This window comes from Gasterosteus aculeatus, chromosome 12, assembly GCF_964276395.1.
Source record: "Gasterosteus aculeatus chromosome 12, fGasAcu3.hap1.1, whole genome shotgun sequence".
Taxonomy (NCBI): Eukaryota; Metazoa; Chordata; class Actinopteri; order Perciformes; family Gasterosteidae; genus Gasterosteus; species Gasterosteus aculeatus.
This window is the reverse complement of record NC_135700.1, coordinates 10759267-10783870: the sequence shown is the minus strand read 5'-3', so window position 1 is coordinate 10783870 and position 24604 is coordinate 10759267. Positions and strand designations below refer to the sequence as shown.

The 24604-nt window shown below is 41.0% G+C and overlaps 1 protein-coding gene across 2 annotated transcripts in view; it reads right to left on the bottom strand.

The window, feature by feature from the left end:
- Positions 1-21246, bottom strand: part of syt7b (synaptotagmin VIIb) — a 70400-nt gene extending 49154 nt beyond the window's left edge. Inside the window, exon 1 of one of the 2 annotated variants that reach the window (XM_040202006.2) lies at positions 20862-21246. In XM_040202006.2, the coding sequence (XP_040057940.1) occupies positions 20862-20895 (34 nt within the window). In that variant the 5' untranslated portion in view covers positions 20896-21246. The remainder of the gene's footprint in view (positions 1-20861) is intronic. The other variant, XM_078085179.1, reaches the window with a different exon arrangement.
- Positions 21247-24604: the final 3358 nt, after the last annotated feature.

The following is a 24604-nucleotide window of genomic DNA, read 5'->3' as shown; positions in this document are numbered from 1 at the left end:
CCAGCCTCTGGTTCGCACACTTATTTTTCTATTACCGTGTCCCAGTTCAGGAGCTTGATCCTCTAAAGGCCACATCCACTCTGCAGCGTTTTCTGGTAGAAAGGAGAATTCATGGATCCATCAATTATGACAAGTTCCTCAGGTCCTGAAGCTGCAGAGCCGCCCCAAACCATCACACTACCCCCGCCATGACTATGGTTGTGACGTGGTTTTTAGGAAATGCCGTGTTACTTTTACGGGATGCACGCCTTTTGTCTCATCACAGTTCATAGTGTTTTTTGTTTTTTTACACATTACATTTTATTCACTAATTTGATACCTCTCATTTGTACAGTGTGTGTGAAGGGGACCACAATTCCATTTCGTTGTATGATCCTGTATTGTGTCGTGGTAATGAGGCGGAACCCTTGATGAAATAGCAATCATACACACAGCCACTCCTAAACGAATATTGCTACCTTGCACAATGTCTACTAGTGCATGCGAAATATTAACAATTTATTTTATTTTGTTTCATAAAATGATTTGCATACTGCACAATTAAATGATCATTAATCACTTTAAGGATTCAAATTAAGCGGCCCAAATCTAAAAGGCTGTTGTTGTTGAAATGATAAAACATTATAGCTTGAATTAACTGATGATAAACAGTAAATACATGCCCTGGCTTTTACTTGATTATTTGAAATGTACTTTTAAATTGAGTTTAAGACCTGCTGATTATCTAGTGTACAAACCCTTTTTGTCGGTGGGTTAAAATGGTCCCAAATTATAACAATGTCACACTTCAGAGACAGAAAACTGACTGAGGTGAGAGAAGTTCAACGTGGGAAAAGACGAGGCGAAGAAATTAAAAGAATGAGGAGCAGTTGGAGCAGCGAGACCATTGGTGTTCTCCACATTTAAGCCTCCCGTCTGCTGTAATCCAGCAGGAGGCTGCCAATGAGTTCATGTAGTTGAACAAAGCCACTTATGATGAACAACCTCCACTAACATGACTGTGAACAATGTGTAGCATCGTTAAAACCAGTGGCAGACCTATTTAAAATGTCTGAGATTTGAAAAAATAAAAAAATCTCCTCTTTCTTATTTTCCGTCATCACATCATCATCACATCATCACAGTGTCTGTGTTCTTATTTTCAGAGCTGTGGATTTCTGCCAGGATTCAAATTCTAATCTTCTCAGCATATCACTGCAGCGATATGATCAGTCTTCCATCTCAGCTCTTCCGCTGTCTGTCCACCTCCTATCTGATCTGTCCTTCTCTGTATCTTTCCCCATTTTTTTTCTTTTTTTATCAAATACGCAAAGGCAGACACACACACACAATGATTTCAACAGTTGATGGCGATAGAAATCCGGCTACATCCTCTGACATCCGTTTCATCAGCTAACTGAGTAATTTACCGCAGATGTCATTGTTGTGTTGGACTAGTTATTAGGTTACACCCCCCCCCCCCACACACACACACACACACCGTCTTATTATTAAGCAGTTTCTTACAATGAGTCAAGCATGTTGACAAAAGTTCAAGCAAAGAACAATTTACCTCTGCCAAGATTTTTGATAAGTCGACTTTGAGACCAAAATACACCCAGTATTTTCCACAAGAACAAAAAATGGGAGCCTGGCAGCCCCCCCCCCATGAGACTTTAGCACAGATGTGCTTTCAGCTAAATGTGCTTACTTCTCCATGCTAACATGTTCAGAATGATAATGCTTTTTACTGCCTTACTTTAGTTGGTTAGCATGGTAACATTTGTCTAATAACTGTGATGAGCGTCCCAAGCCCACATCAGCGTTGCCCTGGAACCCACAAGAAACACCTGCTCACCACTCATCACGAGCTGAGTGGCCACACCTGCAGCTCGTCAGCTCCGCTGCATTTAAGCTGCAGGTTCAGAAGGAACAAGGAGGCCCCCTGGAGAAGACGTAAGGCTAAACCCTCTTGTGTGCCCTTGTCTCTCTAGAAAGCAGCGAGTGACCCGGCGGAACCCCTGGAGCACTGCACCGACTCCCCCACGAGCGGATTCACCATGAGCACCAGGGTCCGCAGAACCTCGCAAGCTGGACCTCTCCTAATTAAACAGTTGTAAATAAACCTTGCCCTCCGGGGACTTCACTTGAAGCTGTTGTGTAGTCTGTTCCTTCCACCCCGCCACATAACCCAAAGTACACTATGAATGGTATTAGTTTTGGGCAAAATTGAATTACACAATTTCTAATCTTTACCTGATGATCATTCTAGATTAAAACTGATATATACCAAAGTTGTCTTAATATATTGTCTTGCGACGTGGCCAAAGGAAATGGTGACAATCCATCTAATAGCTATTGAGATTTCTCGCAGCATAAATATACATTCTGACCCGCTGGTTGAGGAAACGTGTTGCAATCACCAAAGCAGGTAAATCATTCAAATGAATTCCTCTAAGAACGACCAACTGCGTAATATAAATGAAGCTTAGGCGTAAATTCACTGAGGAGGACGCGCTGAACAAGCTGTGCGTTTCGCAGGTTGCCTCCTCTCTTCCTGTTGTTATGCCGTTAGCTGATTAGGGGCTTGTTTAGTAATTGAAATGGTATTATCGCATAAATCAACTCGATCTTCCAAAATGTTCCAGATTAAGAATCTGGTCTAAAAGAGTCTATCAGTCTGAATGCAGTCAGGCTGAAAAAAGCTTTGAGAATAAAAACCCCCAAAGTTTAACACTTCTTCTTCACCCACCTGTTGTTGTCTTCTGCAGTAACATAGCAACCACTGCTCAGTAGTATACTTACCAGCATGTTCCCTGGGGAAGTCTGACTGGCATTTTTAAAATGCGTTCTTTGACTGTCACCTTAATCCCACAATCAAAAAAGAAATGTAAGAACAGACTTGAGTAGGACAAATAAAACCTATAAGAAGCAAGTGTGGTTCGATTCTGTATACAACGTCATGCAGCCTCCATGCCAGGCTTATTGAAAAAGGGTTTAAACGCATTAACTTTGCTTTGTCACATTAATTTGAAGAATGTAGAGCTGGCTGAGGATTAATGTCATACAGAACATGTTGGCAAGCCGGTGTGAAGGAGCTCAGGATCCAGGAGATGGAAACATGTATTTATACAGTAGAGCTTGACTAATCACATCAATTCCAATATTTTTAAAAACTGTCAAAATATACCCTCCCTAACTTAAAAGTTTTTGTAATTCATAAGAAATTCTCTACTTTACCGTTGATATATTTTTTAGAACTGCTTCAGGTAACAGGTTAATTAATAAGCACAACCGTGGGCAGGTAGGTAAAAAAAATATATTTGGTTCTTTAACCAGTGACAGTTAGGTTAATAGTCACAGGTTCCCAATGACATGCCAGCAGCCAAACTTAAATCATGAATAAAGGATTCATGCAAAAGCTTAATAGCTCAGTCATACAAAAAAACAGTGTGCAGTGGATGTTTCTAGCATTGTTGTCACTTTTGGGTCCCTTTTGTGAAGTGTTTCATGACGACACTACTGGCCCTTCAACCAGCCACACAGTGCAATGATGGACGGCCAAGCGGAGTGGCTTCTACAGGGAAGTCAATATGTCCACCCTTTAGTCCTTCTGACCGTCTCTGGGTGGACAATCAGCTCTTCGTATCTGCACCTGCGGGGCTATAAGTCTGATGTGTGTCCTAAAGTTTAAGTGACGATTACAGCCTGCATTGGTATCCAGACGCATTTACAAAGTGTCGGACAGATGCGAGACAAAAGACCGGTTGTGATGTAAACGGACCAGTGAGCTAGAGAAGGCTGTGCAGAAGACAGAGTCATCATGAATGTCTGTGTGTGTGTGTGTGTGTGTGTGTGTGTGTGTGTGTGTGTGTGTGTGTGTGTGTTTGGGGATGTATACGGATGCGGTTGTGGATGCACTGGTGAGTTTGCTGCCTCCAAACAGCCTCAGGACCAATCAGGTCATCAGTCAGACTGTGTCCCATCTGTTTGACAAGAAGGGATCTTGATCATGGAGGAGCTGTACTGTCATCCTACGCTCTACATTGCACCCGTTAACAAGCACCCAGGACGACCTCATCACCCATCACATGGGTGGATGTAAATGATAAGAGACGGCACAGGTTAAAGGTCAGAATCAGAGACGGGAACTGGGCCATGTCAAATTTTTCTGCTGACCCTGTGTCATTACTGCTGTCATAGGACAGACATGTTAGACGACGGAGATATCATGGAAGTCAGATGGGCGTAAGATGTTAGCTTCTGCGATATGGCTTCAACCAGATTGTCTGTACAGGTGCTGAGAGGAAGGGTCTTTTGTGTTGTGTTGACATGTTAGTGAAAACCTAAAGAAAATGCAGGAAAAGAAGCCTGGAAACCCGATAAAGATGGATATCAACTGGACAATTTCCATTATAGATGTTTTGTCGATAGAGGAACAAAAAACTCGTCAAGGCTCCATTAAAAAGCTTGTGGTAACCCAGGAATGTTCACACCAAGCTGCCAATCCTGTTGAGGCTTTTAGCTCCGGTAGCTCACCAATGAACTCTCAATAATTAACTGAAAAAAAATGTTGTCGGCCATTTGTTTGTGAAATGCATCGACAAACGTTATTATATCTTCTTAATGGGACATTAAATTGGCTTACGGTGCTCATCCTGAACTACAATGACCCTAGTAGAGATCAACCATGCATAACTGTGCATTTCATTCCCCACCTCATCATCCAGTTTAAAATTAAATATTATAAATATAAAATGCAAAAACTTTCCTTTAAAAAGAGAGATATGTTGATATGTTGTCCTGTCCTTCAGTCCCTGTAATGGGTCAATCTCCAAAACATTTCATCAACATGCTTTGCAGAAAATGCATGCTTGGATGAGTGAATGAGTGCTTCCTTAAGAATCAAGAATAGTTGTATTCAAGCGTTTCATGTAAATCGTGGTTGACCTGACCGTTATTCGTTATATATCTTTATTTGCAGATGAATGCAGTTGAATCAACTTGATTCGTATCAACGCAGTGATGCAGTGGGTGAATCATTTTGCCAGCCTAGTAGTTCATCATTTTCAGGTAATGTGGCATTGTGGTTTGGTTTTGTGAAGTACATATTTTCCTGCTGGCAAGAACCAAATACTAATCCACGTTTAAAACGTGAATTACATTTTAGATCTGACTGCTAGTTGATGCTCCATTTAAAATCAAAATATCACTGCTTAGCCCGGATGTCACGCACATCAACATTGTTTCAATATTCCATCTCCAAATTAGAAAAGATTATTTCTGAGGCAAAAGACTGAGTTATCTTTTATAACATAACAGAATTTCATGTTGGTTTTGCATTCATGTAGGATCCCGCCATACGAAGGCACATGCTAACAGGCATCGTTTGCTTAAATTAGTTATTATTAACTGTGAAACCGTAATGCAATCCTAAACTAGTTTTTAAAAAGCATAGAAATTATGACTTAGTCTTCATTCCACACTGAAATTATTACAGTGGGAACTTAAATTACTACAAAATATTTCTATTTTCATTCATGAGAACGTGGCATACTATTCATTTCAGGATCATGGGCTCTTGGAGCAAAGATTCATGTATACTTTGGTGACAGGAAACAACAAGGACTTGTTCAATATTTCAGTGCTGTCTTTGCAAAACAAAAGCCATGTGTCATGTAGGACAGGTGTTCAAAAATCAGTTTATCAAACTGGCACGGAATTAAATGAACTGGTATGACACGGTAGACATATGACCTGGAGAATTGTGCAATATGACGAATGATAACTAATCACATGTTGTGTCATCTGCAAGCCTCAACAACAATCAATAAAGATCCAGGAGGCAGTCTGTTTTCAGATACAGCAACCTTTGACATATCTCCTCAAAAAGTAGTGTTTAAAGTACAAAAACAACTTTGTCTTTACTAGATGAACATTTTGTTAATCCCCCAAATTATTCCACAGAAGCTAAGAACATAGAAATTGTTGGACGGACAGACCAACTAACTGCAGGTCTAATTAGGAAAGGTTTGACGGTTTGACATGAAGCCCTAATAATTTTTCTTTGATGCAATATTTCGCGGACAAGATGCAGGGGACCAAGCAATGGACAGGATGTTAGCGTCAGCAGCGCATTTCTGTTGTGATGGTTCGATGATGTTTCCACTCAGCCTGGTCAGCCGGAACATTTTCCTGTTCTCATAGAGCGAGCGAACAATGTTGCTGACTTTGGAGAAGATTGGTTTGGGTGTTGCGACCGAATTACAAGACTATAGTTGCAATCCAGTGAAACAATTTCCCCTTATCTGCGCTGATGGAAGGTGTAGGGCTTGTTGTTGTAAGACTTGGAAGGTGTACTGCTCATAACTGCAACACAGAAACGATGTGATATCAGCACTCACCTTCTGCTCATTTCTTGTCTAAAAACAGAGCCAGGTGTTGGTTCATCAGCAAGCAGAGAAATATTTTTATTAGTGCTGTTTTTATGTGCCAAAACAACCCTGTCAGTATCCAAAGGGTTCAGGCTAAGATATGCCTGAGAAATACAGCCGGCCTCATTTATATTTAGAATCAGTAGGTGTTTCCAGTCCATGACGGCGCAATGCAGCACTTAAAAGTCTTGGAGTCTTCACAGACTATTCAATACATCAGATGGATTGCACTGACTTCATGTGTGCAATTCTAATATCTGTGAAAGACAACTTTCTTTTTCTTGCCCTTAGTCCACCCGTCTGGCCTTTTCTTGCCTATTTTCCTTTATTTCACCCAGCCAGCCGGCTTTTTTTCACCTCCTCTTAGTCGCACGTAGTCCTTGTTGCCTCTCAATGTGTGAGCGCCGTTGAGTTATTTAATCGGTCTAATCCCTAAAGAGGCTTTGACAGTTTAAGCAACAAAAGCGTGACTTAATGCTCTTTACCTTTTTGCTCTAATATAAGGATAAAATGTACCACATCGTCTTGATTGATCCCAAATTAGGGCAATACAGTGACATAATCCATCAGGGCTGCATTATGTCAACATACACTGTCATACAGTGTTTCCACCGGTCTGTTCTGAGCTCTTATGCTACTCCTCTTACTACAGGTGCTCCAATCCCAAGAAGTAGCTGCTCTCACGTTAAAGGGAGCGATAGCTCTCGTCATCTCCAAAAATATGAATCTCAAATGCAGCACAGAGAGAAGTGAAATCTCAAATGAATCCCAATGATTCATCCTACTACTCGAGATGTCGGCGTATATATATCGAAACGTCTTCGGGCAGCAGCGGCCCCACTTTCTAAACTCCTTTCAAAATGTTCTAGTTTAATCTCCAGATGCAGTACAAGGGATCCAGTTCATTGAATACTGCACTAAAATCAGTCAGCTGGGTGGATAATAATCGGCTCGACGGCCTGTAATTTGACCAACGACCATCAGTAACAAATCTGCTCATGATTTTCCTGTGGAATTAACTGATATCCTTTCAGGCAGCAATTACGATCGAATTATTAACTTCCTGCCCTTTTGATAAATATTATATTCTGTGATGAATACACTCACGCACACAGCACGCGCACACATCTCATTCATCGAAGCCTTTTCATTGAAAGAGCTCAATGAGCTGCCCACAAAGATCACGTACGCGTAATACAGCTGATCAGATATTATCATCCAACAACAATACAGCGGGAGCGCTCATTCCGTGGGCCTATTATGAGCTGAACAGGGGCTCAGCAGTCAGTTCTGTCACCTCAAAGCATGACGTTCCTTGGTGTCCTCGTATCCTCAACATTATATCTCTGAATCTTGTCAATTAACCATCTGTCAACCACCAATGCCACCGATGCTCTTCAATTTGTTAATCTGACCCACGTGTGTCTGCATGAAACTACTGCTTCTTAATCGGACAGTTACTACATATTGCTTTTTCCATGATCTTTCATCCCTGTACGAGGGAACTCCACATTTGGCACAATCATAATCATTTCTACTGGAGCATAACAGAACCCAATGAGAGTGAAGCTTCAGTCACACGTTGACACAATTTAATATTTTTTAAAGTAACCAATTTGGTTTTACTCACTTATCTTTGACCTGTCTGCTGATCTGTCAAAATGTCACGTGGAGACTTGGAATGGATGCGTGGAAGCTGTGAATGTGAGTTACACTGTCTGTCCAAGGTGCTTTAATGACTTTTACCTAATGTGTAGCGGGATGGTCTCCTAAATGGATTACAATTACCAAGTATTGAAAAGGGATGAAAGGATAGGATAGACAGACTTTAAGTGTATCTTCCAAGGGGATCTTGAATGTAGGAAAAAGCTCCCTGGTTACAAGTCTGTGTTTCAGTTTAGATGAACCTTTTTATGTTTTCTACCCTGAGTGTCGTAATTTCTGAATTCACTCCCTGAGTCATTACACTGAAGGAAACTTTTCAGTCAATCGCGGAAACTTGGCGGTTGTTTTACTGATGCCAGACGCTAAGTAAATAATATTGTATGTATCCTGGATCAAAATTACTGGTGTCCATCAAGTGTCAGCAGTGGCCTCACTGACTTGGCCTGGTGTTTGATTGATTCCTTGTCTGGACGTATCTGCAGGCATTTGTTTGACTAGAGCGGCATTTCCACAGATTCACTATATCTCTCTCTCTCTCTCTCTCTCTCTCTCTCTCTCTCTCTCTCTCTCTCTCTATATATATATATATATATATATATATATATATATATATATATATATATATATATATATATATATATATATATATATATATATATATATAATGAATCGGTGGTAGCATATATATATGCTACCTTGTATAAAAAGTCAATAATATGGAGCCTGACTATGAGACGGCACAAGGCGGTGTAGCAGCCTGTGAATAATTAGTCATTATTAAAAGTAGGCCGATTTAATGTTGAAATCAAGCTTCAATCCCTTGTCATCATTAATTTAATGCAAGCTCTAATATGTCATATCTAATTCATAAGAGAAGTCGAGCTCTTCTCACTGAGCAGTACTTTGCGACACCCAGGGGGCATAACAACAGAAACCTAAAGCACCTCACGATTAAGTGCAAGCTACTGGATATTAGACATGGTTATCCGTGTTGTTTTAAGCTGTTGGTGCGTCTGTGAGGATCCAAGCTCAAGATCCTCTCAAACCAGATACACAACGGCTTTGTCGTTGACATACTGCAGTATTATCACACCATAACTTCATTACAAAAATGAAAACAGTGGGCTGTGTTTTTTTCTGGTTTTAGACCAGCAACTATAGGAGGTCGTCCAATATCCAATATTTATACTCAATATCCTGAGTAGAAATGACAGCTGGAAGAAGCTATTGGTGAAAGTTATATTCAACTTTTGGCAACATCATATAATTACTTTGAGTTCACATTGATATGATGTAACTAAAGTTGACCGCTAATCACTTTTAACACATTTGCTTTAATGGCATCTAGTCGTCCAACATCTATTTCGAAGTTGTTCTATAACTATTAATATACAGTACAGAAGTCAGAAGTTTGGACACACTTGAATGAGAAAATGCTGTGCGTTTCTTCCCCTGTGGGTGCTTATAATTACTCCGACATGCAAAGTGTCTCGCCAAAGAGCCGGGAGAGAAAGTCTTAGATAAACCGAGAAGGTTATAATAAAGCTACTTCATGAACTATTAAAAACGTGAGGGTTGTTGAAACAACACGCATTCATTGGTGGCTGGAAACAAATTACATTTATTTAAGTGCATTTTTTTACAATTGGAATTGGAATAAATACATATGTAAACATGTATTTCTACTTGCTGCTTTTACTGCCGCTGACCTTTGGCTAAAAATCCTTTTTAAATTTTGTTTGCTTACACACATGAGAGCATTTGTCAAAACCCGAAGGCAAAGCCAGTTTTCTTTGAGGCAACTTAGGCAACATTTCAAATGTTGAAACCAGTCTATATGATAAATGCACATGAACATCAAACACTAGTTGAATAAAAGCAGATCTGGAAAGATGATGAAAGATGTTGTAACTTGTTTTGGAGCAAAGAGGATGGAATAAAAAGAATGACGGATCAACGGCAACACTAATCTAACATCTCCAGGAGCTTGAGGAATGTATTTTGAATTAATTTTGTATTTTTCAACTGTGAATGAAACATCTTCTGTCTATATCTCAGTGTATCCTCTACAGTGTCTCTATAACCCCTCTCCCTTTTTATAACTCTAACCCTTTCTACTTTATCCAGAAAACACAAACACACACACACACCCACACTTTGGTTTGTCTCACACAAAACACACAGTTTCCCTGAACAGTTGCTCAATCTCTACCTCTGTATATTTGATTTGTGTGCTCCTGTGATCCATGCAGTGCACCATTGTTTTATGATTCTGGGCCAGAGCAATCTATGACAACGTCACCAGGAGCAGTCATGGTAAATATTGTGGCTTATATATAACAGGGAGAGGCACAAAGAGACAGACAGGGAGAAATTGGATGCATAGAGATTACAACACTATGTTTTCTAGTATTCTTTTTTTGCTGGCACAGTTTTAAGTAGATGTGGGACAGACAGTAGTCAGATTATGTTATCTGGGTTCTCTTCTTCTTCATAATATTTTTCCGCTATCTGTCTGGGAAGTGGTCTGAGCATTTTCTTTTTTCTCGAGACCCACAGCTTCTCTTCCTCGGGAATGCTTCATGGAGAGGATGTGAGTACCCTAAAAAATGTAGGGTTTGGTTTCGTATCCTTTTCTAATCCAGCTTGGGAGTATCCCACGTGGTCTCTTGATGGTTCCTCTAAATTATTCAAAGCATTTATTTATAAATAAACTCAGACTGGGCCTGTACTCGGCTGTCTGGTTCTCTTTTCTGTAACTCCTGTAACCTCCATCAACCAAACCATCCAACCAAGTAAACAAGCAGAAAACCCACCAACCAGCCCCCGAAATCCTTGTGTTTTTTATGTCCTGCTCCTTGTACTTCTCCACCAATCTGCCTCCCTATGCCTCTCCTTCTTTTTCCAATAATTCTCTGATACGTTTTTAAGGACTGCTTGCAATTGGCAATGTTGGTCGAAAACAACGGTTTGGCAGGAAAGTTTGCACAGCCACTAATGCCAGAGAGTGCTTACAGAAGACAATCAGTGGTTGCTGTGCATGCAAAAATGGGCACTTCAATTATTCATCCAAACACAATTCTCTAATATAGATGATAAACATCAGAATGGACGGATTTTGAAATATAAAGACAAGCCTTGGACACAGATACCAGAAAATGTACCTCAAAGTGTATTATTGCAAATACACTGAGCCCCATCGTAATGTAGTTCTGTAATATAATGTCTCTTTCAGGCTAAAGCAGTGTGTCTAATCTCTGTTAGACCTTGTTCAGGAGAATTGTATCAAACACACGTTAATTCGCATGTTGTCTGTGTGAGAGGGGTAAATATGTCTGTGTCTAGTAGTCCATGACGGGAGAACTGCATATTTGCAGTCCCAGCCGGCCCAGCCTTGTCCTTTTTTTCACATAGTCTAGAATAAATGACTATATATTAACTCCCCTCTTCCTTTGTACTTTTCTTACTATTTAAATCACCTCTGCTTTGCTCACCTCCCTCCAAAATCCTCAATGGAGTGCCATCGTAGTGCTCCGTCCATTTTGTTCCCCTCCTTCTGATGGTCACTTTCCATCAGTATAATTCAAGCATTTCCAAAGCATGATGGCTTTCGATATTCATGGAGTCTGAAGCAAAACCCTTCAGAAGTAAAGGGAAGGAAATTGCAAGAGAAAGCAGCAGACGTGACGCTGTAGCAGGAGAACATTAACTTGACACAGATGTCAAAATTGATGCTGACGACGTCACACATCATTGCAAACACAGACACATATATGCATGAGCAAACATCATCATTAACAGAGGAATGGGAACCTCCATTTGGCCAACCTGTAAACAAACACGCTCGTAGTTCTCCATCTCATTCCCCTGCACAGGAGACACTGTAAAGATAGCTGATAACACAAATATGGCAATTACATTCATCAGCGGCAGTGTGCAGCTGGTGGGCGTTTATTTGTAATGGAAAATATGGGTGGCTTGGATCAAAAGGTTGTGCGCTTCATAAAAAGGCTTTCAAAAGCACTTTATATTCTATGAGTGTATTTATACTTTCAATTTATATATATATATACAACTTTTCTGTCTTTTTGGGGGGGATTGTCAATATAGATACAATGAAAGTAAAAGACTACAGTCCTAGCCATACAAATGACAGACAATAAGAGCTAAGCACCAAGAGTGAGCCAATTACTGACCAGCGAAGGGAGGGGACATAATATATTTCCAATTAATACTAATTTAGGCCTTTGCACACCAAGTCTGTATATTTCATGTGAAATTGTCGCAAATTTTGGGAAAAACGTGAGAGAAGTCAATTTCAAAACAACAAGCCGACAATTTTCTTAATTGATCTGTGCTGAAATAGAAGAAGACCGCTGCAAATCTTCAGGTGCTGCTCAGCGACCCTGAGACGGACACATTGGCTGCGCGGCGACCAGCTGCTGAAGGCTGCAGCAGACATCATCCTTCGGGGCTGCGCGCGAGGCCACCGCATCCGCCAACGCAGACCACTGCCTTTTCAGCAGTGGTTGAGAAATTAAAATTGCTATTGCAATTCCTCAGAGCTGTGAATTTGGCAGCTGAAGGTTGACAGGGTGGAAGTAATTCAAGTTCTCAGACACTACAAATAGTGAACCGTCAGGTCAAACAGTAGGCAAGTCATTTGCCTTCTTTGTGCACCAGCGGATTGTAATGTCATGGGAGCAGACTGAAATAATAATGCGATTAATCAAAAGCTAATAGTCAAGAAGAATAATTGGTAATATATTTGATATACATTTAACCGTACCACTGTGTTAAGAAAGGGGTTTGACACCTTTACTGATGGCGGGATGTTGTTTGTATTCATGATAGTTTGGCAACATTCAATATATTTTTCTCCCATAAAAAATCCATAGCCAACATATCATGACAATTGAGTTTTATAATCTTTTCTTTTCTAATCATAAAAAAATAAAGATGTGCTTTTTGTATTTAGTAGCAGAATGTAGAAGCCTTGTTTAGATCACACAAAAACTACAGTTATATTTCACACATATAAACTCAAAAATATGTCAGGTTTGACCCGAATACAATCTGTTGTTTGTGAAGCAAGTAAGTGCAGCTATGGTAGCAGCTCAATATCAGGGGATTTATGCTAACGCCTCTATGTTAACGGCTCTATGTTAATGGCTCTATGTTAGCGGCTCTATGTTGTCATCTCTGTGTAATCCCTAATTCAACAGAAACCGACTGTAGTAAATAATGTAAGACATCATTCCCCTGGACAGCTGCCCCGAAGAAGCAAAGACCATCGATATCCCAGCAGGTGAAACATACTCAGCAAGGTGCTGGAAGGGTTAACGTAAATGTTTCATTTGAGGAGAATACTACGTCAATCATTTACTGCACAACTTTTTAAAAGAAAATACTTAATGAGTTTCTCAAGAATTTGACGTTTACAAGCACACTTAATTATTGAAAAGAGCAGAGCCAGCAGCAGAATTGTATTACGTGGAGGTGGACTGCAGCATATATAAACAAAAAGCGCTCCTAAAGGGTGCACAGTATGACAGACCTGCAGGGCTCCACATGTTACCTGGACACAAGCCGGCGCCTGCTCCCCCCCGGGTGATGCTGTGGTCTGGAGGTTCGATGTGCATCAGACAAAGCATAAACCTAATTAACTGTGGACTAAACATTTGAGCTACATTTAATAGTCCCTGAGAGCTTCTTAGCATTATCTTATTTAATTATATTGCCTCTTTAGTACCTGTAATAATTTACCATTCGGAAATGAATGCTGTTGCCAGGAACAAGAATCCCAAATTGGATCAAATGAACGTGCAGTGTATCACACAGGCATTATTTTGTTGGTATTCAAATGTATGATCATAAACATTTCAAAGTGACACAGCGGAGAATAGCCGGCTGGAGAGAGTTCGTGAAGGACAATGAGGGTTGTTACAGTGAGAGAATTAAGGAGGAGAGCGAACAGAACGAAAGTGGAGAGATGAAATGAAGCGTTCCGGGTGTGACAGTAGCAGCAATGCAGCCTCTGCGATCACGGACGCTCTGCCATCCAGACCCATTGAAGTCAGAGACTGTGCTTGAATGTGTTTGTGCATTTAACATCCTGACACTGTTCTCTGTATTGGCAGGAGGATCCTGGCTGCTTCTAGCTCTGTCCCCCATCTGTTTCTGGCAAGACTGCTGATATCTGTTCTTGTAATATCCTGTTTGCTTTTTTTATTCTCGGTAGGATGCACAAATGTCTTGAATCTGCGATGTTTGCTATTCTTTGTAATCTATCCCTCCAGTAATCAATCAAGCCATTAACCCTCCTCTCAAACAATTACGTTTCTGTCCCGTTTGATAGTAAAATGTTCATGTATCCACCAAAAATGTCTAAGACACACATCTATGTTAACTTAACTCGGTGTATACAGACTTTTACGCTGTTTGATTGTTTGATTTGATTTTTTATTCATTTTATTTTGTATTCCGCTCAATGACCCATAATTTCGTTATTATATCATACAATATTGTAATTCAAATTGATCACACAAATTGATCACACATTTACAGGATCCATGATGTTTATAACCTTTAACCATCTTGTTGATGAGGAGACTATGTAAAAACGGTTTGTATTTTGTACCTTGTAGATTCTACCAGAAAGAAAACGCTAAAAATGAATTATAAATAAAAGTTGTTCAAGCTTAGGGGATGTACTAACTTGGTTGGCTCAGATTGGTGTGACATAATCTTGCTCAATGTGCATGATGTTGCATTATGATCATAGTGCTTACACATTAGCTATCAGATTGGCCTCTAAGCCGTTAGGGCTGCTGAAGCTGCCCTTCATAACAAGCAAGGTTACAACAACAGGGGGTTCCTCATCCAGTGGGAGCCCTAAAACGGGTCAACCCTAGGGTACTTCCACTCCTCCTCCGCCTATTGCACAGACAGAAAGTCTTTGTGTGAAATAAGCAATATGATGGTGATAAACTGGCAGGGACGGTCTTGAGTGCAGAATTTGGGGGATGCGTTTCATTGCCTTGGTCAGGGGTTACTGAAAAAGCTGTCTACGAGTGCCGTAACCCACACTGGGAGGGGTATCTGCTACTCTGCTAGGCTGCACAACAACAGGGAGACCCAATTTGTACTCCTTCTCTTTACACAACAGCGCTCCCCTCTCTCAAGCCGCCATTCTGGGCAGAACTACAGACCGCAAATAGCTTTCTGCCTTACTCATCCTAAGAGCCTTTCAGAGTCACACAAGACCACCGTGGGTTGAGACGGGAGTCCCAAAACAGATCTGTCGCTCCTGTCCTACCTATCTACCAAAATCAAAGTAATCACCACTTTAAGTCTGTTGTTGCAGACTGTGGAATTCCAGGCAGGTTTTGTTCCATCGGTGGCTTGGAGATCAACAGTCATTTTCAATCAGAGGCCTGTGAGAAACATAACCTTATGCAAGGAGCCTCATTGTTCATTCTGCTGTTAAAAAGCACGCAAAGAGAATAGGATTGGATAATGGGATCAAAGTTTGAAAGTCAGGACACACCCTTCATGTAAAACCATGCAATATTGGGGGCATTACATTCTGCATTGGCCTTGAATGTCAGCATTGGATGTACATCTTGTTGCATTCTTGAATATGGACATAACTGGATGCAGGGCGGGGTCTTGCAGTGTGACTCCAACCTTTTGGTTGGTGTACCTTTGCTGGTGGGGGTTAGATTTTGATCATTAATCGTGGGTTTTATTTCTCCAGAATCCAGTCTCCTGGCTGACTCTCTCCCCCGGACCCGCATCCTCAACCTGTTATCTTCTCGTTCGCCCCTCCGACATGTAGATAAACCTCCTATTATGAGCCTTATGTAAAGCACGGTTCAATCACCAGCCAGGCTCAGGTAAATCTTTAATGTATCTTAATTATTCAGAGGCGTTCTTCTGACTTACTTTAAATGTCTTTCTGAGACATTAGACTGATTATATTTCGGCAAACAGACTCTATTTCCATGATACTTAAATTAACTGTGACAGATGTCGGCATTTCAGCGAATAGAAGAGCTTGAGAGAAACTTTGTCTCATAAAAAAAGACATGAATTGCTATAATAAAAAAGGATCTAGCTATCTTCTGTCTGTGTCTTTCTCATCTTTGCTGTCTCTGTGTAGTCTGAAGACCAGTGTTGCTTCAATAGGCTCACTGATTTAAAGAACTAGTGTACGTCTCTTTTTCTCTTTTGCTTCCTCTTCAAAAGTACTCTCTAATGGCGTGAAGGCAAAACAGATATTCTCTCAAGATCTAGACTGCCTCTCTCTCTCTGCCTCGGTCTCCAATGGTCTATTTCTGTCTTTCTCCACCAGCCCCGTATATCTGCCAGTAACTTTTTCAACCCACACTGCTTTTACAGTGGAAGGCTACTTTCTCGATGAATCCAGATTCCCAAATCTCTTCTCAGCCATCTGTGGCCGTCTGTTTTCCTTGCTGGTTTCTTTATAATCAAAAATTGCGAGGTGCAAAATAAAACCCAGACAGGGTGAAACACAGTTATGTATGTAAGACTACACATCACACGATACATAAATGTACACCATATAAACTAATAAGTTCAACCGTGCAAAAACAAGTTCATGATTGGCACGTAAAGTAAATACAGAGGATTAACCGAACCACAACAGTGATGTTAGAGGCTCCTGGAGAACAACTTGTAGATCACCCAAGCAAATTGAATTGAGAAGGTGAAGTGATGGAGGTAAACAAAGTCAGGATTCCTCCGATGTAGTTAAATTATCTTTTATGGCAAACGTTCCATAGCGACAATAAAAGAAAAATCCCCTGTCAACACACTTTCTAGGGATTTTATTTAAAATAAAGGGGGAAAATGGAAACATCTGCTTACGCTTTTCAAGGTGACGCCTCCATCACAGAAAGAACGTTTTTTGGGGGTTTTGACAGTTTATTGGAACTGAAGACTCTTTCAGCTTTTTTACCACACAAAAACCCGACATTGTGTCAACCCCCCCGTCCCCCTCCAACCGATTCATTTTGTGATCATCTGTTGTATTCTTTGTATTGTACTTCCCTTTCTGGCCTCAGTGTCCCGTCGCATCAGTCTGTAAATCTGAGTGGCTTACTTCCCAACATTGTGGCTCAGAGTTAAACAGGAGATATAAATACCGTTGTTTCAGATTTATAATGTGTCTCTCTCTTCCTTCTCGCAGCTTGACTCAAACCACTAATAAGATTCCAGTCCATTAGTTTTGAACTATTACATAATTAAACATTTCTCTCTCAACTTGAATGTTACTAATATTAAGCACTTACCTCTGACTGTTCTCCTGCCGGTTTAATAATGATTCTCTGTTGCACATTGCATTGAGGCCTACCTGACGTCTGACATTTACACCCGGGCTGCTCTGGAGAGATTATAGCAACACTGCAGGAGGACCTCGAGAGACCAACCGCTCAATACTACAACTCCACCAAACACACCCCTGCTCCAACGTGATCTCCAAAACCTGTTCGTAAAAATGTATACGAAAATCTTGAACATACAAATTCGTAACAATACGAGGGGGAGTTAACCACGCCCCTTGAGTGAACAACATGGCGGACCATGTTGGATTCTTGAGTGAACGTCTCTCCGCCATGTTGGGATTTTTTGAGGGGGTTAGGGTTAGTATTCTATTCTTACAAGTTAACATTGATTTCTCGTTAAAAATGCAATCATAACACGTTTATTTTACATCGTTAGACTTCGCAAAGTGTGTTTACGGGGTGCAGGTCCCCACTCACTTTGAATAGGGTGACGTCATCAGTTGCCAGTCCGTATTTATTTTGTATGTATCACTACGAAATTTGTATGTTCAAGATTTTCGTATACATTTTTACGAACAGGTTTTGGAGATCAGGCTGCCTGCTCATGCTCTGCAATGCAGACAGATGACAGCATCAGTGTCATCAAAGGTCAAACCCAATCGCCGACGTCAACACAAAAATAAACCCATACCATTAGAATGAATAATTCCACCGTGAAAAGATGCCAACCTTTAGATGTAGCTCCTTTTTAGGGTTATTAATTTGACTGGCTCGCGTATGACACCCCGCTGACATAAAGGCGAGAATTCATATCAAAGTTCCGCCAACAGAAAAACTGCTTCCCAGGGGGCTAGAAAGGTTTTCCGTCCTCTTTCATACAGCCGGCACCTCCGATCCATATTAAAGACTTTTTTGGACAATATAATTGTATAGTTCTGTGTTTTCTCTCTCAGTGGCATTGATTCAGTCATTGATACTCACTTTTAAGAGGAACTACAATCCCTGCTTTCATTTGACAGAAACAATACCCCATGGAGTTCCACACAGTGCAGTGTGCAGACACTAAATGAAAAATATATGTCCTGCTCCCGAATTAATAGAATTGAGAAAAGCAAAAGTGTAAGCTGTGCCTCCTTGCTCTTCGTTGTCCCTTTACCACGTGCTAGAAACTGTTGATGTATTGTATTGGCCAACAGGTGCCGAAAGAGTCACCATTGAACTCACCAACTTAAACGTATACAAGAACACTTATCCGGCTAAAGAAAACTTATTTACAGGAATCTAAGTTTGAATGGTGTCTTCCGTTTGTGGTCATACATCACAAATCAAACTCACAAAATCGGTGGTGGTGTCTTACTAAACTTGCACATTCTACATGCAAATAATGTAGACTTTATGAATCTGAACTATTTATCTGATTCATTTTGATACAGTAGGCAATCTTAAAGCCTAAAGCTCTGTTTCAGTTGACGGCTTTCTGTCATTTAAAAAAAATCATTAGTAAAAAAACAACATTAAAGATCATCAATTATCTTTAATTTGTCACACACGGTATAATATTATAGTTTAACAGGTTAAAGATGGATAAAACAGTAGGCTGGCCTCCTCTTGGCTCAGATCTTTTCACTATTACTGTTTGCTTTTGTTTCACCATCATGTCAGTTCCGATGGCCAATATTTACTTGATAACATAAATGTATCTAAATTGAAATGACTCTTTTGCCAGAGAATGCATTTGTAAATCAAAAAAGCTACAAATATCAGCACTTTTTAAATATTTTTATTTTATATTTTTAAATATTATGCATTTGAATGGCATACTATATAATACCCTATGAATTGCTCTACTTTTGAACCTGCTGGGGATGAATATATCAACTCATTGAGAAGATGTGGCCTTGAATTTCTACTTTTGGCTACTGAAATTTCTATTGATAATGCACTATCAATCTCTTTTATGTTATTATTATTGGTAGAAGCAGCACTTTTGTGAAGCAAAAGTTGCTTCAGTTGATTTTACCGTCAACCTTTACCTCAGCATTTTGAAAATATAAAATCCTACAGTATGTCTGTTAAGTTTCACAATTCAATGAATGCTTTCTGAGCGGCACACTTTGCTCACACACTTTACCTCTCACTTTCAGATGCTCACACTCCCTCCATCTCTACCTGCCTCTCTGTCTGCCACATAAATAAACACACACACACACACACACTTATCGGGCCGTCATAAAATCACTTACAGTTGCATGGTGGTGACTCATCTTCTGTCCCTGTGAAACCAGATCTGGCTACGAGACATTTTAGATAAGGGATAATGCAAAGTGCCAGTGTGCAGAACAACACTCGCTACATGGGGAACCCCTCGATGAAAAGCACGCTTTGCAGCTGGTAGAGAACAAAGATATTACCTGACCGTAAAGCCTGAGAGCTGCACATCAAAGCCGAAATGCTGTATTCCCTTGCCAGCAATATCACATCATCATAGACATGCTTCTCAAATGTGAGGAAAGTAGAGTTTATAAAGTGGACACTTGCAGCGGGGGAAGCGTCTGCCTACTATTCTCTTGGATTCTGTCCAGAATTGCACTTCTGATATGCCACTTGTTTCACATTAGATTTACATTTTCAGAGTTGTGTAAACATGACATGCAACAAATGACTGAATCTAATACAGGTCTGCGGGTTGGGCAGTGCCGGTAATGGCCATGCTGCACACATCATGCTTAACTCGGGTGTGGTGGACACAAGACAAGTTATACGGGTGCTTATTTGGACCATACACAGAGGTTGCGTCACGTCGACCGACATTCAGAGGCAAACCTCCTTCAGCATCAGGTGTCCCTCAGTGACCTCGACTTCAGAGATTGCGGGGGGGGGGGCGTGGGGGGGCACTCGGCATGGCTCCGGCAGAGGCATCAGAAGCTATTTTACTCCATCATTACTACCCCTGACGGAGGTGGCTCGTGTCATTACGCACCGTCTGCTCCCTAATTCTCCCCCTTTCGGCCACATCGGAGGACACCCCAGCGGCAGCGGCAGCCTGCAAACACACGCACGTCCGACGCTAAAGCGACGCACGGCGGAACGCTCGTCAATACGACCGGGAATGGATGACCTTGTGCATTTTTACGCTCAGGTCACCTCGTGCAGAAAAACGACCGGATCGGGCACAACAAGTGCTCCAATGGCCGGGAACGCATTGCCACCTTGAGTGTATGCAACAGCCCCTTCTCGCATACCAAGCGAGGCGTGTTGGTTAAAAAAAAAGAAAGAAAAAAAAGCAGACGGGACATAAGAGAACCATGACAGCAGTGACCATCGGCTTGTTGGAATGACCCCCAGCGTCATTAGTGGACATCTTTATGACACACTCAAGGGCATCTGGCAACCAGAGCGAGAGCGTCTAACCAGACGGGAGAGCCTGGATGAAAAAACCATCCACCGATGGCCGAAGAAATCTTTTGCTCACCTTTGTTGTTATCTTCTTCCCTGTTGAGATGCATGGCTCTTCTTGCCGCGTACTCACATAGGCGGTCTTCGTGCTGGCAACAAAGCTGTGTTCTTCTTTTAAGAGTTCTCAAGATAAACTCTTATTCCAATTGTTGGATTCGCAGTGTGTGTGCATGCGCGTTTACTGTCTTGTTAAGCTCGGCACGCATGGACGCGCTTGTACTTGTGCGTCCTCCACCCCTCGTTGTGCTGGATGGAGCACGTGGTCTAGGTGATGTTGGGGGGTCTGCGTGTATTTCTCTCTCTCTCTCTCTCTCTCTCCGTCTGTCTGTCTCTTTTCTCAGCCCAGAGCCGCTCTCAGGAATGCCCACAGCAAATGTTCTAGGGAGGAGACGGTGGGCAGACGGGAGGGGTGACGCGAAGTAAGTCGGGAGGAGGTCGTCTTCTCAGCTGAGGCGTGCAATCAGTGTCTAAGAATAGACATTTTGCGCACACTTTGGCTCCGAAATGAAACAACGTCGAGCCGCTGATGGTGACAAATGAACAATAAATGGGGACTTTCATATGCATACTTTGTTTTTCTATTCAGATCATGAATAACCAAATGCACGGCTTTTGAAGCCCTTTTTGAGTATTGGGTGACTTTCCTCGAGGAAAAGAGCACCGGTAGCACAAATAGGGGGGAATTGTGAGGAGACATGGCACGAATATCATATTTTTTCACCATCTGTCCTGAACATCAATCGCCGGGTTTTTTTACACGCTGGATTCAAACAAATCTCAGCGATTCACATGTGCTTCCCCCAATATACCTTTTTACGCACAACCTGCGCAAAGTTCGCCTCCGCGCCTTCATCTCCAGTTAGCTCACGAGATTCTATCAAGCTCCTCTTTAGCGACAGTGTCACAAGCGATCCGTCTGCTGTCATTATGGCCATCGTGCCATTACAGCCGACGGGCCCGGACAGACGATATAAGGCACATTGACTCGCCGTGCACGTTCGCGCGTAACACGGCTCACTGGCGGTCTCTAGTGTTACGCATCGACCCGTGTTCGTCTGCTGGTTTTGCTGATGGGGAGGTCGTAGCCTGTGGCATGTCAGTCTATTAGGTAAGACAGTCTGGTTCCAAGTTAAAGGTTTTCACGATTTGTATGTTTCGAAAAAGCTCTTGCTTTTAAGCTTGCTGTGGTCTGCTGAGGCAACCTTTCCTTTTGTTCCAATATCTTCGTACTGTATAGCCTACAACGTGATCGCCCTCTGGGTTCTGCATTAAAAGAGACTTTGGGATTGTCTAAATAGAGTCTATTAATAAGGCTGTGAAATTGCCATCTGTAAAGTGCTTTGAGGCAAACGTGTACCTAAATAAAATGGTTGAACCTTGACTTGATTTATGTTGTTGTTGTATGACTTTGGACTCTAGAAGATGAAACAATTCTCATCGGAAAACAACCTTCTACTTGATACAAAATCTGTTAAAAACAACTGTATGATATGTAGAGTGAATTTACCTGACTGACAAACAATTGATTTTAAGGAGAGGAAACCCCCCTATTTTGGATTATTGCACCTGTGCTCTGCTGTTGAGTCTTTGTTCCTTTGTTCTACCTCTCAGATTTCTGCCTCTGTTGTGATATCACCTCTGACATCGTCTGTGTTTTTTATGTATCACAGTAAAGCAGGTTGTATTCCAGTGGCGCCTCGCTGGTTCTATTTCATGGCGATTGTTCCTGGCCAACACACGGTGTGTTTTTCCCGTTCCAGGCTTCTCATTGCATCAGATCTGTTCCTCAGCTTCACTTTTTCCATCACACAATCTTAATCAATCCATCAAAATGTATTAATCTGTCAAGGTGTCTTCTCTGAGCTAAAAACAAAGCATTCGTCAGCACAACTTGTGCCATGCTTTAATCCTCCAGGGGTTTGCAGTGATTGCGTAAATACGTCCCAAAGATTTGGTCAGTGTGTGGGATGTTAATTTATTTCAAACTATAATAGAGTTAGAGGAGTATAATAAGAGTTCATTAGCACACATATTCTGGGTGCTTTTAAAGTCATTATATCACAATCAACTTCCTTATTGCTATACTTATTAAAGACGCCCAGCCTTAGGAATAATGAGCTGTGGTTCTACAACATATATATACGTCGCACTTTGTCCTTCAAACTCTGATCAATTATTTTGCCGTTGTGCCCCTGTTGTGCACTGCGATCTGGTGGCTTGTGGGGCCCAAAGTCGTCGATAGGGGCGGCCTACTGGAGATGGACAACGTTACATTCTGAGAAGCAAAGACACAGCTGAAGGTCCACCTCCCAGGACATGTAGGTTTAAGTAGATGTTATTTCCAGCATTCTAGTGGATTTTTGGGAGGAATGCTAAAGATGTGCAATACCTGAACGTCTTCTGATTCATGTCCTTCTAGACTTGAGATGAACATTCAACCAGAAAACTATTGTTGTGCCTCAGTGACCACACTATGTGCCACAATAAAGCCTAATTAATACACCTAAATAGACCTGTGTTTGAGATTTGACCAAGGTATGTTGATTGACATTTTGATTACAATGGTATTCAACTAATTGTTAACTGAAACCTAACCTATATTCTTAATGAATTTATTCTTAAGAGCACTTAATAATTTGAGCAAAAAGTGACACAAGATTAGTTATGGAGAAATATTTTTCATTATTCAAAGAGTCCCACACACGTTCCATCAAACAAGAAAGGCCAACCAATAAAGTGCTTCAACAGTAGCCTTTTTAAGCAATACAATGGATCAACACATGACAAAAATAACTAAGAATGAGATATCAGATGCAGATCAGAAGCCGGTTAGTCATTTTGATTAGTGGGCAAGGTTGATTGATCACTGTATCATAGATATTAAATACTATGACGTTAATCACTAATGATGTCACCTATCTTACGGTATGTAGCCTCATTGATCACTATATTATACATAAAATACTATGAGGTTAATCACTATTAATGTAGAGACACATATGAGGTTCAAGTACGCCTGAATTAAATGTTCACGTCAGTAACGTTTGATGTGTTTGACGTGTTCCATCCAATATGAATACAAATTAGATATACACCTGTTAGTGTAATCCAGTGAAGTTCAGGAGCACCACAAACTACAGCTGCTCTTCTCCATCGTCTTTAGAAAGATGTTTGACTGTAGTATAATAACTCTGATCTGATCCATTGAAATACTTTGCCTAATTATTTTATGTCTGAAAAGAAAAGAAAATAATAAAAGTACTTATTATATATACACACAGAAACTTTAAGTACATCCTTCATGTTATGGCAAAAGTGAATAACTGTAGAGTAATAAAAACAAAGTCTTATCTTGATAATTATATCAATGAATCAGAGTCACGTGAGAAATTAGAAGTGATCATATAAACAGACTTGAGGAACAGTAGCATGTATCTTAATGCCCATTTGTCTACACATTTATTTAGAATAAAAATAAAGCTCTACACCTCCACCTGCTGGACACATGATGTCATAGTATTATGATGCCAACTTCTGAGGAATTACATGCTAAAATTGTTCTGCAACATTTTAAGATATACATTTGATTTGAATCCTCAATTTTAAATCCTGCAATTACATATGTTTTTTTAAATAATTTGTGTCTTTAGTGTGTGCAGCTTTGTAGACCTCTAGCACCCTCAGGACCAGGCCCTTCCTCCCTCCTCCTCCACCGCTCGTGCAGTGCTGAGCGCCAAACGGCTGCAGCACCAGACAAAC